The sequence below is a fragment of the Canis aureus genome, chromosome 25 (genome assembly GCF_053574225.1).
Source record: "Canis aureus isolate CA01 chromosome 25, VMU_Caureus_v.1.0, whole genome shotgun sequence".
NCBI lineage: Eukaryota > Metazoa > Chordata > Mammalia > Carnivora > Canidae > Canis > Canis aureus.
In genome coordinates, this window is record NC_135635.1 from 3,816,537 (window position 1) to 3,833,630 (window position 17,094).

Here is a 17,094-nt window from a genome sequence, read left to right on the forward strand (position 1 = left end):
AAACACTCAATCGCTGATCCACCAGGCGTCCCAAGAATTAATTTATTAAAAATAAATAAGAAAATAAAATATTAGAAATAAATTGAATAGAGCCAGGTTGGTCTTGAGCATTTAAGTATTAAAAAGATTTAATGTAAAAGTTACTAAAGACAAGTTGTTAGTGTATTTTGTTCATTTTTATTTCTTCTTAAATCTGTTAATTTAGATGATGCTTCTGGAGACCATGGGGACTCTCCCAGTCTTGGTACCCTCAACCCTGCCTACAGTAACTCATCTCTTCCCCAGTCAACTGAGCACTCACAGGAGCCCTTTACCACCTACTTTGATGAGAAAATTGCCATTCCTGAGGAGGAGGTTAGTGGCAAATCCTTGGAAGAATATGCTATTTTGGGAAGACTTGCAAGTGGAAAGTCTGCTGGACTCAAGATCAGCAGCCTCAGATCTAATTTTGGCAAGCAATCTCTGAAGACAACTTTTGTAATCAAAGTAACTGTTTATAGTAACTATTTAGGAAAAGGAGGGCCTTGAAAACAGTTGCCACATTGTACTAGTGATTATTTTTTGATCTGGAAAGTACGGATTTCATGTTCTTTTTTTTTTACAGTGGCTTTTGTCCCTTTTGAGTAGTGGTTGGGCACAAGGGTACTAATATAGTTACTCAGGTTTTAGAATGAGAGGCTGATTGATGGAAAGAACAGGGAAGGGAAGAGCTCCTATTTGGACATAGAAGTGGCTAGTTTATTGATAAGAAGTGGGTAAGATAGAAGTTGAACTTGGATATACCCAGTATCTGACATCCTAAATTCTTTGTTCTTGTGCAGCTGATAGTGTTGTTTTATATGTGATAAAATTACAAATAAATTAAATCAGTAGTTTGGATGTGATAATCAGTTTGATCTCTTCCTCTCTTGTACAGTATTCTTGTTTTAGTTTTCGTAAACTCTGGGCTTTCACGGGACCTGGCTTTCTTATGAGCATTGCCTACTTGGATCCAGGAAACATTGAATCTGATTTGCAGTCTGGAGCAGTGGCTGGATTTAAGGTGAACATATAGTCCTACCCCTATCCCTTTTAAACACACACAGTACACCCTCATGTCCTTTCCCCCTACCCTCCTTGTTAGATAGCCCTTGGGGGTTACATGCAGACACTTCATTGGCAGTGACACTTAGGTGACAACTGTTTTCCAATCTGTGGTTTTTAATTTTTTTTTTAAGATTTTATTTATTTATTCATGAGACACACACAGAGAGAGAGAAGCAGAGACATAGGTAGAGGGAGAGAGAGAAGCAAGCTCCATGCAGGGAGCCCGATGCGGGACTCGATCCCAGAACCCTAGGATCACGCTCTGAGCCAAAGGCAGACACTCAACCGCTGAGCCACCCAGGCGTCCCAGTGTGGTTTTTAAATTTTATTTTATATACAGAGTTAGATTTAACATTTATTCTATTTTATCTACTCCACATAGTTTTCCTTAAACAAAGGAGAAACAACTGTAGATGGGAGAAACTTAAGGCTCAGAAAGGTTTGGGCAGAACCTGATACAGAACTCAGGTCATTTGATTCCTGACCTGGGCTCTTTCATTCACATTGCCAACCAACCAAATGAAAACACCCTACTTGTCTAATGAGTGTTATGATGGGATTTTGTTCCTGTGTAGTTGCTTTGGGTTCTTCTCTTGGCCACCATTGTGGGGCTCCTGCTCCAGCGCCTTGCAGCTCGGCTGGGAGTGGTCACGGGGCTGCATCTTGCTGAAGTGTGTCACCGTCAGTACCCGAAGGTGAGCAATGTGGTGTCCTGTTTGTCTCTCATCTCAGAGGAACCTGTGTGTGTGGCCGAATGTGCTGGCTTCGTGGTATATTGAAATAGTGGAGGACTTGGTGGTCAGTGGCCCTAAGGATAAGTCCCAAGGGAAATTCTATAGCCCCTCTTGCTGCCAACCCATATTTCTGTACCCCTTCTAAGAATTTAACTTGAGATTCACTTTTTGCCAGAAAGCTTCCTTAGAAAAATTCAGTCTGAATAGATATTTACCATTCATTCTGCCTTCTAACATCTGGCAGTGCCCAGCCCATGGAGGGGTGGGATTACTCTAAGCACTTTAATTCATACATTCATATTACTGTTACACATATTTTCTTTTTTGTTTGACTTTGTCATCATTTTGTTTTTTTTTGTTTTTTTGTGTTTTTTTTTTTTCATTTTGAAAAACGAGATTTTCCTTTTTACTACAAACTCTATGTGGCAGGATCTTTGTAATTTTTTTTAAATTTACCCTGACCCTGGAGGTTACACTGTCTTCCACAGGTTTTTTCTGGACATTTTGGGCCTTTCTTATTGCTGCCTAAGGCAGGAGGACCCTATGTCTGGAAGATGGTTTTAACCTACCTTCATCTTTAGATAAGACCATGATCTGCTTCTGGTTTGTCCTAAATGTTTAATCTCCTCTCCTGGCTGTGAGAAACTATCCTTATCTGCTTTCTCCCCCATTTATGCTTCTCAAAAAAGTCTTAGTAATTTATAATTTCTGGTAGTTTTTCTTCATGTATCTTAACAGTTGTTTTTTGTGACAATTTTTTTGTGTAGTATGTCCTAGAAGGTGGGGTTTTTTTGTTTTGTTTGTTCTTTTCTTCTTCTTGGCCTCAGTGAGCTAGTATTAACTAAATTTGGCTTTCAGCTGGATTGTTTGACCAGGTTAGGTTCCTGTTTTATATGCCATGCAATTTCAACCAGTTTGCTGAGTCCCTTTACGTATTTGTCCTTCTCTACTTGCTTGTGTATTATCATTACATTAAGGATGACCCCAGCCTCTTCATTTTTGTTTTCCCTCTTTAGCCACGATCAGGATATTTTCTTCTGTGGTCATTTTCTATTCTCTCCTAAACAATATTTTGACCATATTAGCATCCTCGTTTTCCCCTAAAACTTTTGGATTGTTTTTAGGCAGGAAATTAAGTGGAAATTAATGATTAGAAATTCTGTTCCTTTGTTGAGTGGAAGGTAAGAAAAAAAATTAGGATCAGCTGCTGCTCTGACCTTGGCTCATAGGCACCACCACATAGAAGTGGTGCTTTCTCCCCGGGGTCCGCAGTGCAGTGATGGGCCAGGTGGAGTCCAGTTCTGGTATTTCATCACTAGACTGAAGCATTATGGTGTACTATTGATGGGTCAGTGCTGAATGTGAATTCCAAACTGTAGGGAAAGTTCTTAGAAATGATTAATTAGAACCATGTCTTTCTGCTGTTTGGTATTTAGGTCCCACGAATTATCCTATGGCTGATGGTGGAGTTGGCTATCATTGGCTCAGATATGCAAGAAGTTATTGGCTCAGCCATTGCCATCAATCTCCTGTCTGTAGGAAGGTGAGGGGGTTTTCCTCCAGAAAGTATTATTTTGCTATATTTCAAAGCAAATGTAAAAACAAAAACCAAACTGATTTTCCATTTTCAAGATTCAATTCAAGTATTATTTTTTTCTGTGGAACCTTTCTGGAGCCACCTTCTCTTCCAGCAGCTGTAGGCTCTATATGTTCCATGTTCTCCTGTCCTGTCATACATCTATTATACAGTGTGCAACATTGTGTGTTACAATTATTTATTTGTATATCAGTTTGTCCCACTAGACAGTGAGCTCCTAGAGGGGTGAGGGGTAAGACCCGTACTTTTCAGCTTTATATTTTAAGTGTCTGACTTAGTAGACAGCCTTTGGAATGAATGTAGTTAATTCACGTGGGGCTGTGATTCTAAAGTAAGCAAGGTCTGACCTCCTGCCACTGTCCCCTCTCCCGCCAATCCTTGCTTCTCCAAGTGTTGTGTATCTGGAGAGCTATTGGAAGTGTTTCCTAACGTTTCCTTTCTTTCCTTTAATCTCCATTTCTTATCTCTGACCTAGGGTTCCTCTGTGGGGTGGAGTTCTCATCACGATTGCAGATACCTTCGTATTTCTCTTCTTGGACAAATATGGTAAGGAGAGTGGGAATGCAGGGCTCAGTCAAAGGAGTTACTTTCCATCCATCATATGGCTGATGGAGAAGTCTGCCTTTCGTGAGCTAACTGTTGCATTTTCCCCTTTAGGCTTACGGAAGCTAGAAGCATTTTTTGGCTTTCTCATCACCATTATGGCCCTCACATTTGGATATGAGGCAAGTGTTGCTGGCAATACATCAGCATAACCAAAAAAGACTGTTCTCTTGTCTTTTTTTTTAAGACTGTATAATGCTAGGATGTTTAATTGTATCACATGTGTTAACAAAAAGCCAATTCAGCCTAGGCCAATTTTGAAGAAATATGATCTATAGCAAAGATCTAAAGCCTCTGGGAAGGGCTGCTGGGGCTCATAGGTAAAAAAATTTTTTTTTTTAGGACTTAGTAGACTAGACTCCCTGGTTCCAATTTGGCCAGTCCCATGATAGAGCAGTGTTGGAGAGGATTAAGGAGGGAGTTGCAGGATTATTCCTGGTGGTTAACTTGGAGAGATTCTGGTTTTGCTTATCCTGGCTTATACCAACTGTAGCTTGAACTTTCTCTGTGTTGCAACAGTTAATGAAACTATAGGGATCCCTGGGTTGCGCAGTGGTTTAGCGCCTGCCTTTGGCCCAGGGCACGATCCTGGAGACCCGGGATCGAGTCCCACGTCGGGCTCCCTGCATGGAGCCTGCTTCTCCACCTGCCTATGTCTCTGCCTCTCTCTCTCTCTTTCTGTGTGACTATCATAAACAAATAAAATTAAAAAAAAAAAGAAACTATAAAGGATATAGTGTATGCTTTCTAGTTTTTGCCCCAACCCAGATACTCCTAAGAATCAGAACCATTATATGCAAGAATAGTAGCTTTCCGTGTTTAGTTGTTATAAACTCTTTGTTTAGCCAGTTTGGCCTGGTTAAACTTTTATTTTCTTATCTTTTTATTTTTTAAAGATTTTATTTATCCGAGAGAGACAGAGACATAGGCAGAGGGAAAAGCAGGCTCCCTACAGGGAGCCCAATCTGGAACTCAATCCCAGGACTCCAGAATCACGCCCTGAGCCAAAGGCAGATGTTCAACCACTGAGCCACCCAGGTGTCCTGAATAGAGGCATAATTGTGGATAATCCAGAATTGACTATATTCTTGGATCTGTATCCTAAGAGTGATTATGAAGCTAATGTCAATGAGGCCCTTACTAGCCATGTATTTCTTTAGAATATTAATGACCTGGGCAGCCCCAGTGGCTTAGCGGTTTGGCGCTGCCTTCAGCCCAGGGCGTGATCCTGGAGACCAAGTATCGAGTCCCACATTGGGCTCCCTGCATGGAGCCTGCTTCTCCCTCTGCCTGTGTCTCTGCCTCTCTCTCTCTCTTTCTCTGTGTGTCTCTCATGAATAAATAAATAAAATCTTAAAAAAAAGAATATTAATGACCTTCTCCACATATCTATTTTGTATATCTAAAATATGACATGAATACCCACCATTTGCTTCAACGTGGATGGAACTGGAGGGTATTATGCTGAGTGAAGTAAGTCAGTCGGAGAAGGACAAACATTATATGTTCTCATTCATTTGGGGAATATAAATAATAGTGAAAGGGAAAATAAGGGAAGGGAGAAGAAATGTGTGGGAAATATCAGAAAGGGAGACAGAACGTAAAGACTGCTAACTCTGGGAAACGAACTAGGGGTGGTAGAAGGGGAGGAGGGTGGGGGGTGGGAGTGAATGGGTGACGGGCACTGGGTGTTATTCTGTATGTTAGTAAATTGAACACCAATAAAAAATAAATAAATAAAATAAAATAAAATAAAATAAAATAAAATAAAATAAATAAAATAAAATTAAAATAAAATAAATAAAATAAATAAAATAAAATAAAATAAAATAAAATAAAATAAAATATGACATGAAATATCTGGGTATCCCAGTCCTGAATTCTCAGACGTCTGGCGGCAAGTCCCTCACGCTGCTTGGTTGTTGAAGAAAGTGTTGTAAGGAGCAATGGATGTTGAGTGTTTCCTAGTACTAATGTTCCTCCACTGGTCTCATATTCTAATAGTTATTATGTTGGTATGTAGTATGTTACAGTGAAACCCAGCCAGAGCCAGGTACTCAAGGGCATGTTCCTGCCATCCTGTTCAGGCTGTCACACCCCACAGATTGAGCAGGCAGTGGGCATCGTGGGAGCTGTCATCATGCCACACAATATGTATCTGCATTCTGCATTAGTCAAGGTGAGCATGGCCCTTCCATCTGTGCCCTCCAGATAGTTCATGTTTCCTTTAGTTGCAGGGGACACACTTATTTTAAGTGTTAGAGCCCTGAAGAAGCAAAAGGTTTTTTCACTGTTGGATGTTTATAAACTTCACACAGACTGTTTTTGTCACAAAAGTGACCAGAAATAAGTGACCCCACAGAGAAACTGGGACTAAAATTCTTCATAAAAGGTCCATAAGTACACCAAGTCTCTTGTATTTAAATCTCAAAAGCCTGAGTCCCTTGAGGAGATCAGGAGCAAAGAACCCAACCCAGGTTTCATCAGTCAGTTTTATGTAGTAGTTTGCTGGGAGATTCAGAGGCCTTTATGATTAAGGTTCTTAGGACTGAACATCAGGTGGTTTTTGTATGTCAGTGGTTCTTCTAACCACAGTAACTGAGAGCTCAGTAGCACATAGTCATCATTTTCCTGTTTGGAGAATGTGCCGTCAAAGGGTCATGAAGTTCTTAGTCACTTAATGAACTGGGATGTAAGTAAGTTTTCTCACATTTTATATTGTCAATTGTTTGCCCTCTAAATCTTCCAACTAACTCCAAGTTCATGAAATATTACAGGGAAACTTAATCTAACCAAAAAATGACTGTTACTGTTTATCTCTCTAGTCCAGACAGATAAACCGAGCCAATAAGCAGGAAGTTCGAGAAGCTAATAAGTACTTTTTCATTGAATCCTGCATTGCTCTCTTTGTTTCCTTCATCATCAACGTCTTTGTCGTCTCAGTCTTTGCAGAAGCATTTTTTGAAAAAACCAACGACCAGGTGGTGAGTAGCTGGGGTTATGAGTGATAGTGAATGTGAGGGTGGTGAAGGCCAGAATGGGGTAGGCAAAATGGCAGTGACTTGGAGCTCAGGGGAGGCCTATCTCCAGCCTTAGAGCTGCCCCCTATTACTGCACTAGTCAGGATCTAGAGTCTGGGGGCAGACCAAACCTACACTCGTGTTTCACAGCTGTTGGCTCAGAAGCGAGTTTGCCACAAATAAAGATTGCCTCATGCTATGCTGTTGTGTTTGTGGTTTCATGTCTTTTTGGCTCTTTGTCATATACTTTTGTTTCCTGTTTATCAACTGTTAGCCTACATACCTGTCCTGCCATTTGGTCATGAGGACAGGTAGGGAGGAGTCAATAAACAGAAAATAGAAACTGGCTAAGATACACTCTTTTGAGTTTTGAATTCTCTGTCATCTTGATTCCTGATTGCCTATTTATAAGACCTCTGACTCCTGTTTGCTTTGACTTAGGACTCTTCTCATATTTCTTTTTTTCTTTTTCTTCTCCTATTTCTTAAGGGCCCTCTCTTTCTGCCATCACTTAAAACAAGCCAGAATTCACATATTACCTTACACACTTTTTTTTTTTTTAAGATTTATTTATTTATTCATTCAGAGAGAGCGAAGAGAGAGGCAGAGACACAGGCAGAGGGAGAAGCAGGCTCCATGCAGGAAGCCCGACGTGGGACTCGATCCTGGATCTCCAGGATCACACCCCGGGCTGCAGGCGGCGCTAAACCGCTGCACCACCGGGGCTGCCCTACCTTACACACTTTTAACTCAGTAAATATTTTTGATGGCATGAGGGTGTTGGAGAATTATGGAAGACCAACAGTGCCATTGCTGCCAGTCCCTGCTCCCGTTACAGCCTGTATCCAGTGTCTTATCTCCAGTCTATGTCTCCTAGGGGACTTGAATATGACCTATAGTTTGTGATCTGCTGGAGAGCTCTTCTGGTCTGGTCCTTGCCTCAAAAATAAAAGTTGCTCCTAAATTGCTTTGTGTTCCAGGTAGCAGTCTGCAGAAACAGCAGCAGTCCCCACTCTCACCTTTTTCCTGATGATAACTCAACATTGGCTGTGGACATCTACAAAGGGGTAAGCCTATTCAGATTTGTGATCACTGCTCCTGAATCAGTATTCTTGGCATAGTATCAGATCTTTTTTGTGGGTTCACTTCAGAGCTGGACCTATCTTCCCTGGAGTGTCATTTATTTCAGAGGTCTAGATGCTGGACAGCCATTTTTGAATTACATGGGAGGGAATAGAGGATGTGCTGAAAGATGAACTGTGTCCGCAATTCCCAGGGTTATGTTGGTAGTATATTGTTTTATAGGACGCTAATTGGAGGAGACTAAAGAGAGTGTTCCTGGTAAAGTATTCTTTTTTTTTTTTTTTTTAAGTATTCTTTATTGGGACCTCTTAGCAGTCTTTTTTATGCTGGTTATGTTATGAACCTCCCAAGAGTAGAATACATAATTTATGTAGTATTTCCCAAATGTATTTGACCTTTCTCTTTACTCCTGTTACTATCTTCCAGATAGTGTATTAAGTAATATAATTTGGGAAATGTGGTGTAGAGTTGTTTTTTTTTTTAAGAATTTATTTTATTTTGGGATCCCTGGGTGGCGCAGCGGTTTATTTATTTTTTTTTTTAATTTTTATTTATTTATGATAGTCACAGAGAGAGAGAGAGAGAGGCAGAGACACAGGCAGAGGGAGAAGCAGGCTCCATGCACCGGGAGCCCGACATGGGAATCGATCCCGGGTCTCCAGGATCGCGCCCTGGGCCAAAGGCAGGCGCCAAACCGCTGCGCCACCCAGGGATCCCAGGAATTTATTTATTTATTAGAGACAGAAAGAGACATTGAGATTGAGAGAGAGAGGCAGAGACACAGGCAGAGGGAGAAGCAGGCTCCATGCAGGGACCCTGATGTGGGACTCGATCCCGGGTCTCCAGGATCACGCCCTGGGCTGAAGGTGGCGCTAAACCACTAAGCCACCGGGGCTGCCCTAGACTTTTTTTTTTTTCTAATGTACTTAAGATCTAGGTTGAGGATGAAGGCTTTAGGAACTTGGAGAAGAGGAAAGACTAAGCAAAAGAAGGAAGGAATATCCAGCAAAATTTAAGTCGAGGGCCTCTAAAATAAGATCAGGTCCTGAGTCTAGCTATTGGGATAGCTCCCAGCACAGCATTTGTTGTAGGCTTGGTATATAGCAAAGAAGAGGGAGAAACGCTGTAGAGAAATTCTGTTTTGGGCGTTGTCTAAGCAGATCACTGACACAGCATCTTTCTCCCCTGCTTCTCCCAGGGTGTTGTACTGGGATGTTACTTTGGGCCTGCTGCACTCTACATCTGGGCGGTGGGGATCCTGGCCGCAGGACAGAGCTCCACCATGACAGGAACCTATTCTGGCCAGTTTGTCATGGAGGTATGTGCTGTTCTGACTGGTATAGATTAGGGGAAGAAAACATTGATTGCCCTTTTGTTACTTTTTAATCCCATGTTTCTAGAGCCTCCCCAAACCTTTCTTTATTTCCTATTCTAGACATTTCATCCTGCTTCTGTGTTTTCTTCCAGGGATTTCTGAACCTAAGATGGTCACGTTTTGCCCGAGTAATTCTGACTCGCTCTATTGCCATCATCCCCACTCTGCTTGTTGCCATCTTCCAGGATGTCGAGCATCTGACAGGGATGAATGACTTCCTGAATGTGCTGCAGAGCTTACAGGTGAGGAGGGAAGATGGGGAAACTCCCATCCCATTTAATCAGGCAGCATTATGTATTGCTCTTATGTACCAAGCCTGTAGTGCTGGGGAAAGAAAGACACACAGTCTCAGTCTGTAGTAAATGTTTGGAATCCTGGTATCTAAAAAGCTTTTAGGGGGCAGCCCCGGTGGCTCAGCGGTTTAGCGCAGCCTTCAGTCCAGGGTGGATCCTGGAGACCCGGGACGGAGTCCCATGTCAGGGTCCCTGTGTGGAGCCTCCTCCTCCCTCTGCCTGTGTCTCTGCCTCTCTCTCTGTGTGTGTCTCAAGAATGAATGAATGAATGAATAAATGAATAAAAAATAAATAAATCTTTAAAAAAAATAAAAAGCTTTTAGAAATGATTTGGTTTGTGAAAAGCTTGTTGAATGGGAATTAATCTGCTATATAGAGTATAAAATTACTATTTTTTAATCCAAGCAAACATTAAATAACATGAGACCCTACTAGGTCCTATGGAGGTTAAAAAGACAAGGCGGGGCAGCCCGGGTGGCTCAAGCGGTTTAGCGCCGCCTTCGGCCCAGGGCCTGATCCTGGAGACCCGGGATTGAGTCCCACGTCAGGCTCCTTGCATGGTGCCTGCTTCTCCCTCTGCCTGTGTCTCTGCTTCTCTCTCTCCTCTCTGTGTATTCTCAGAAATAAATAAATAAAATCTTTAAAAAAAAAAAAAAGACAAGGCAGATACGAATGTTTTTAAAGACACTGGATCAGAATCGATGCTAGGCCCATGACATTCTACAGGTTTCAACATAATGCATGAGCATATTGGGACGATAGGTGTAATTTCTCACAGAGTAGATGAGGCAGGGTGTGCGTTTCCTTTTTGCTAATAGTGCTGCTCTTTTTTTTTTTTTATAATTTTTAATTTTTATTTATTTATGATAGTCACAGAGAGAGAGAGAGAGAGAGAGGCAGAGACATAGGCAGAGCGAGAAGCAGGCTCCATGCACCGGGAGCCTGACGTGGGATTCGATCCTGAGTCTCCAGGATCGCGCCCTGGGCCAAAGGCAGGCGCTAAACCGCTGCGCCACCCAGGGATCCCTAATAGTGCTGCTCTTTGGAGTGATAATGAATCTCCAGTGGTCCCATCTGATCTTCGTTCTTTCTTTTCCAGCTTCCCTTTGCTCTGATACCCATCCTCACATTTACGAGCTTACGGCCAGTAATGAATGACTTTGCCAATGGACTGTGAGTGTACTTCTCTCGATTCCCCAAAAATATGTGGGGGAAGGGTGTCTTCATTGAACAGGCCAGTCAGGAAATGAGTCATGTACGGGAACCACATGTTTTGAGAGGTGAATGCTGGAGTGCCTCTCAGTCTTTGGCTTAGAGAACAGAGACTGTGAATGTGGTGAAGAAGGCAAGCAGGTTTTTCATTTCTAGCACAAGACAGTCCCACTTTTAGGGCTTTAATTCTTCAGCTTCAGCCGCTGAAGTGTAAAGCCCCTTAATTCCATGTTAAATGATCTTAATGAGAAAAGCATATACATCTTTATATGCATTTTTAAAGAGTATGGGGTGTTTGAATTATTTGTTGCATCTGTTAGGTACTCATTACTTGTATATTCTAGAGACTTAAATACTAGGGATTATTTGACAGTATTTTCCCCTCTCTTTCTCCCTATTGGTGTCTCACTTTGGCTCATTTAATCTAACTGGGACATAGTAAGAACAAGTTTCAGTTCATTTTGAAATGCCTCTTAACTCCTGTCCTGTCAGTGTCCTGACAGTGTCCTTTTCTGCTTATGGTTGGGTTGGACTATTCCACCAGTGACTAATGATTCTTTTGCAGAGGCTGGAGGATTGCAGGCGGGATCTTGGTCCTTATCGTCTGTTCCATCAACATGTACTTTGTCCTGGTTTATGTCCAGGAACTAGGGCATGTGGCATTGTATGTGGTAGCTGCTGTGGTCTCTGTGGCTTATCTGAGCTTTGTGTTTTACTTGGTAAGTCCATTCAAGAGGGGCCAGGGATGTAGGTATCAGAGATGGTAGAGATGAGGCTTACTGACACCAAAATGAAAGGTCCCAAAAAGAGCACATAGCAATTATTTGTGTGTGTATATATATATATAATATAGTATATATAGCACGTAACAGTCTTATATCCAAATTATTTAGACAGTTTACATGAAATTGTTAGTCAGCTGTGGTTAAACAGTATTTTTAATCATAAAATTTATTTTGATTCCTAATTGCTATCATGTCACTTCCATCTGGCTTTCATTCTTAATAATTTCTGATAAGAGAGTATAGTGTGTTTGGGGAACTAAAAGAACAATATAGAAAGTAGAGAGTGGCACAAGATGGGGTTGGTGTGATGTCAGAGCTTTGTTGAGGGGATACATGTGAGTTCACAGCCCTGCTCAGCTCTGCCATTTAATAGCTGTCTACTAAAGAAAGAATAATGATATTCTTTCATTGAATTACTCTAGAGTTATTTAAAAATGATGGTTATAAAATCATAGATACACAGAAAATGCATGCAGAATAATGTATTCCAGTATGATCAAAATTTTTTTCAAAAGTCAGGTAAATTATGTAAAAAATGGTGATAGTTGTGTTGGGATGGTACTGTGATGGATATGTTCTTTTCGCTATTTTCCAAATCTTCTATAACATTACTTGCAGTAATGGAAAATAGTTCTAGTGACAAAAACAACAAACCCACCTCCCTATTCTCTACAGGTTTTTCTGAAAAATGCAAGTGTGGAGGTTTAGGGACAGCAGAATTTATACCTTATCTGCTGCAGAAAATGGTTAAGGATGGAGGCTGGAAACCTGCTTCTGTTTTTAACACTTACCTAGTCCCCATGGCAGTATCTGCCACAGGTTAAGTACTAGATTGATAAAATCACTTTAGTGACTATTGAAAAATTACATCTTGGATTGGCATATCTTTTCCTCTTTTCTTCCTAGTAAACCTTGGGCACTAAGATTATGCTGAACCTATAATCTAGGGATTTACTCCAGGGAAACCCAAGTAACTGAATATGTCCTTGACAGGAATTATTTTAAGAATTCACTGTAGAGGTTAAGGGGATCTTTCCTTCCTGCAAAGTGGTTACAAAGACACTGAGTTGTCTTCAGTCATTCTGAGACTCTCTAGGTTGTTGAAGACCCATTTTTAGGCTGAGGACTGATTCCAGGGTGGGTTACTGCTGTTAAGCCCCAAAACACTTACTTCCTAGAGCAGCTGAGAATATAGTCCCAGTTGTCTCAATCTGTCACTCATTACCTCCACCTCCGCCTGCATTGTGAGGAATGGGGGAGAGCTGAAGAGAGTGGTCCTCAGGGACTCCCAGTTGTACAAAAGAAACAAATGACAAACACAAAGCAGTAGGAACAGAGACTTTGATATTCAAAATAGTATGAAGAAACTGTTGAGGAAGGCAGATTCCAGGATATTTTGTTGAAGAAGGTGTGGGGTTGGTAGAATGACTTGTGGGACCTGAATGGTAGGAGAGGAGAGGAGCAGAGCTGGATGCTCAGGGAAGAGAGCAGGTTTGCATCCCAGCAATACAATGTGAGTCATCGTGATGGGTAAGAGGGCTCTGCAGAGAGGTTGGTGAATGATGACCATACTTTGTCTTTCAGGGTTGGCAATGTTTGATTGCATTGGGCATGTCCTTCCTGGACTGTGGGCACACGGTAAGCATCTCTAAAGTCCTGCTGACCGGAGAAGGCACTGGTGGCTATACTAAGTAAACACTGGATCAGTCTGCCTATCTCCCACAGGGTAGCCATCAGAGCCAGTGTGTTTCTATGGTTTACTGTGTGAACAAAGCCAAAAGTATGTGCTGTTGCACAAACTGCACTCAACTGTTTGTTGGGAAAGACTTTATTTCACTATGTTTGGAAGATGGAGTTTTTTTTTCTTCCTGACCTCTTAACCTGGGAACTGGATTAGACAGGATCTTTGAAAAGCTGACATTTGCTGCTATAATTCCAATACAAATTTGTTTTATCCTTTTGAGAGAGAATCCTGTATGCAGGATTCTTAACCAGGCTACGTGTTTAAAAAAAAAACATATTGAGAAATGTAATAAATTTTTCATAAGACAAATTATAGAATGGGTATGCAAGTTTTGTTTATAAAAAGATAAAAGGCTGAGAAATACTTTCCTTATGCATACCCTGTCGGTCATTTTAATCATAAAAAAAATAAGTCTCAACTCAAGTGGTCTCATCCATATTAAATATAAAATTATGAAACATCTACCTCTTTCAGGTTCAGGATTCTTTTTACCTTATTTCCACTTTAAATTTCTTGGTGGAAGTTAAGAGGGATGAGAAAGCATAAAGAGGATGATAAACGAACAAAGAGCAAAGCTTACATGTAGGTGGTGATTATTAATCACCTTGGGAAATCACTGAGCAGATTTTCCTCAGAGATGGAAGCTTATTAGGATTTTCTTAGGAGTTCTGATTTTCTTAACTTTCATGTTAGTACAGAGCTTTCCTGCTGCTATTACTCTTGAGTACATACAGTTTTAAAACCTTCACCTTCCTCATGTAGGAGGTTGGTTATAGAAAAAGATGGTAGCACTTATGAACTGACATTCTCATGAGATTTTGGAATGAGGAGAAAAGACTTAAGGAAAGAAGAATCATCTGTTTTATTCCTAAAAGACACCTCCTACCAGAATTGTCATGGTTTTCCGAAGCATGCCCAAGACAACTTGCAAGGCAATCTCAGGAGCTGTGGACATAACAGTTGCAAAGCTCTTTCTCTCTCAGCAAGTCAGTGGGACTCACTATGGTTGAAAGTTCTCTCTCAGCAAGGTTGCACTGGGCTACCTCTCTTCAGCCATTCCCTCAGAGGGAAAAGCTTTGAGACCAGATGGTGGAGCTCTGGAGTCAGAGGACATGGGTCCCTTCGGCCTGAAGCCGCTGCTCTTCAGCCACTTCTGACTTTTTTTTTTACCTGTGGAGCCTGGGATTATATGATTATATCAAATCAAATCAAATCACATTTGTTTGGTGGAGATAAATAACAGGTCTGTTAGAACCATGGACTTGTTGAGAACATTAATGGGAGTGGCATTGAAGGACTTCTCATTTTTGGAGCTTTCCATCTGGAGTCCTGGTTGATTGATACTTTGTATTCATCTGAGCCCCTCAATGCATTATTGCTAACATTTTGCACACAGTCGAGCACAGACTGGGTGGATTATCTTTTATAAGGCATTAAGGATAAACTGCTGTGTTTCACTGACGGTACCTTATCTTAGCCCCTTAATAGGGCACACGATCATGAAGGAGAAATTTCCCTAACTGTCCCTCCTCACATCTGCCCCTCTCCCTGTCATCATTCCCCAAACATCCTAAGGGTATTCTGTGAAGATCCCGGGGACTGACCTCTTGGTCTCTCATCTGGCTGTACCAGGTGAAGGCAAAATTGACAAGAAAAAGTCTTTGGAAAGACAGTACGATAACACTACCTTTGCCCTGAGTCTGGATGGATCCAGTCAGTCTCAGATTCACAATATTTAGAAGTTTAGGTAAAGCTGCTTGTTTTCTTTTAAAAGTTTTGTTTATGACTTATGGTGATGGAAAATTTCTTCCCAATTAAATGGCATTTTATAATACTATGTGTGTAGTGTTTCACAGTGTAAAGATACTCCCATACCATCTTCCATTTGATCCCATCAGAAAGAAAATGTACTTCAGCCAGTACTCTGGGTGCAATAAACCATGCTTATGAAGTGTCCCAGTGCCCACACGTGCAGTGTTTCTGTGGAATGTTAAGGGTATACACTTGTACTTTATGTAAAGTGGTCCTTGTTCTCCATAAATGTGACATGAAATAATTGTGCTTTTACTGCACACCGGGAGTTAACGGGTGGGGAAGAGATGTAGTTTGGCTCCTGTGAGGTCCCGCTAGTGGTATTACAAGTGGTTATAACTGAGCTTTTGGTGCCCACTTAACAGTATGTAAACTTGGTTTGTAATTAAAATTTTTTTCCTTTCCCTATTTGGTTTCCTGGGTATTTTTTGACCTTGAAAATTATTTTGAAATACTGCAACATCAGCCACCACTTGGATGACATTTTAAGCCCACATTGTTAGTGATTTTCTCTTTTAAAGGGATGGGGGTGTAAATAGGTTTAGTCTTGAGAAGACTTGATGAACTGCAGACACCCAACACTAATACCAGTTTACTCACTCTAGTCAAATAGTTTTGCTGTTGGTAAAGGTCATATCATTACCATATTTAAACTAAAAAAAAAAATTGTTATTTTGCCTTTCTATCTGTAGTCTTGTTTCACCATTGAAGTAGGTTTTTATATTCCATACATGCTGCCAATAAAAAGTAGGAGTATTTGAAAAGAGAAACCAAAATTGTTTAGCTTAAAAATGGATAGCATTTTGTTTGGCAGAACTGATAAAAATTGAAATATTGGCACCATTTAATAAAAACAAAGAGAAGCTCAGTAATAGTAAACTACTGGGCCTGTCACCATACAAATGACAGGAAAATCTAAGTCAGCACTTCATTTATCTCAAGGTTGTCACCAGAACTTCATTTTCCCTTTCTCTGTAAGCTTTTCCTGTGTCTTACTGGAGCCAAATACCGTACGTGATAGAAGTAATCTGGGAATTTTGTTCTCTGTGTTGACTCACTCATTTAGCTCTCCCTACTTACCTTGAGTTTATTTCAAAACTCAGTATGATGCAACAATTTGAATATCTTGATTTGAGACATTTCTTCTAGTCCTGCCCTTTGGAATGCTCTCTGCTCCTTTATTGGATGGGACCAGTGAATCTAACCATGTTAGTTTCTCGTGGCACCTTAGCTTATGAATGTTAAAAACCACTAACACTGACTACCGTATCGCTAGTCCTGGTCTGAGCACTCCCATGACCTCATTTAATTGTTACAAGAGGATCAGCCTCTTTATGGAGGAGGCTGATATGGCCCTATATCCAAGGGCCAAAAAGTAAAATAACTTCCCCACATAACATTGCTGGTAAATAAGCAGTTGGCACTTTGACTTGAATAGCTTAACTCCAGAGCCCACATATCATTACCAAACTATCTTTTATTTTTTCTTTTAAAGATTTTATTTATTCATGAGAGACCCAGGGAGAGAGGCAGAGACACAGGCAGAGGGAGAAGCAGGCTCCATGCAGGGAGCCCGATGTGGGATTCCATCCCTGAGCCAAAGGCAGACGCTCAAGTGCTGGGCCACCCAGTCATCCGCAAACCATCCTATATAATACACAGTACACACTTTGTGCAAGGTCAAAACATCAAGTTCTTAATACCGGGAACACATCAAAGCATTTGTGTGATATTCTGATTAGTGATAAAA

At 41.0% G+C, this 17,094-nt stretch overlaps 1 protein-coding gene across 9 annotated transcripts in view; it reads left to right on the forward strand.

Moving 5' to 3' along the window:
• The window catches only part of SLC11A2 (solute carrier family 11 member 2), a 35,334-nt gene that overhangs the window by 14,261 nt on the left and 3,979 nt on the right, over positions 1-17,094 (forward strand). For 8 of the 9 annotated variants that reach the window (XM_077870041.1, XM_077870044.1, XM_077870042.1 and 5 more), the window contains 14 exons: positions 206-354; positions 917-1,042; positions 1,662-1,781; positions 3,257-3,363; positions 3,893-3,963; positions 4,075-4,142; positions 6,044-6,199; positions 6,846-7,004; positions 8,021-8,107; positions 9,322-9,441; positions 9,591-9,740; positions 10,891-10,964; positions 11,569-11,722; positions 13,373-13,426. In XM_077870041.1, the coding sequence (XP_077726167.1) occupies positions 206-354; positions 917-1,042; positions 1,662-1,781; positions 3,257-3,363; positions 3,893-3,963; positions 4,075-4,142; positions 6,044-6,199; positions 6,846-7,004; positions 8,021-8,107; positions 9,322-9,441; positions 9,591-9,740; positions 10,891-10,964; positions 11,569-11,722; positions 13,373-13,426 (1,595 nt within the window). Of the gene's footprint in view, positions 1-205; positions 355-916; positions 1,043-1,661; positions 1,782-3,256; positions 3,364-3,892; positions 3,964-4,074; positions 4,143-6,043; positions 6,200-6,845; positions 7,005-8,020; positions 8,108-9,321; positions 9,442-9,590; positions 9,741-10,890; positions 10,965-11,568; positions 11,723-13,372; positions 13,427-14,294; positions 15,753-17,094 lie in introns of those variants that run through there. The other variant, XM_077870039.1, reaches the window with a different exon arrangement.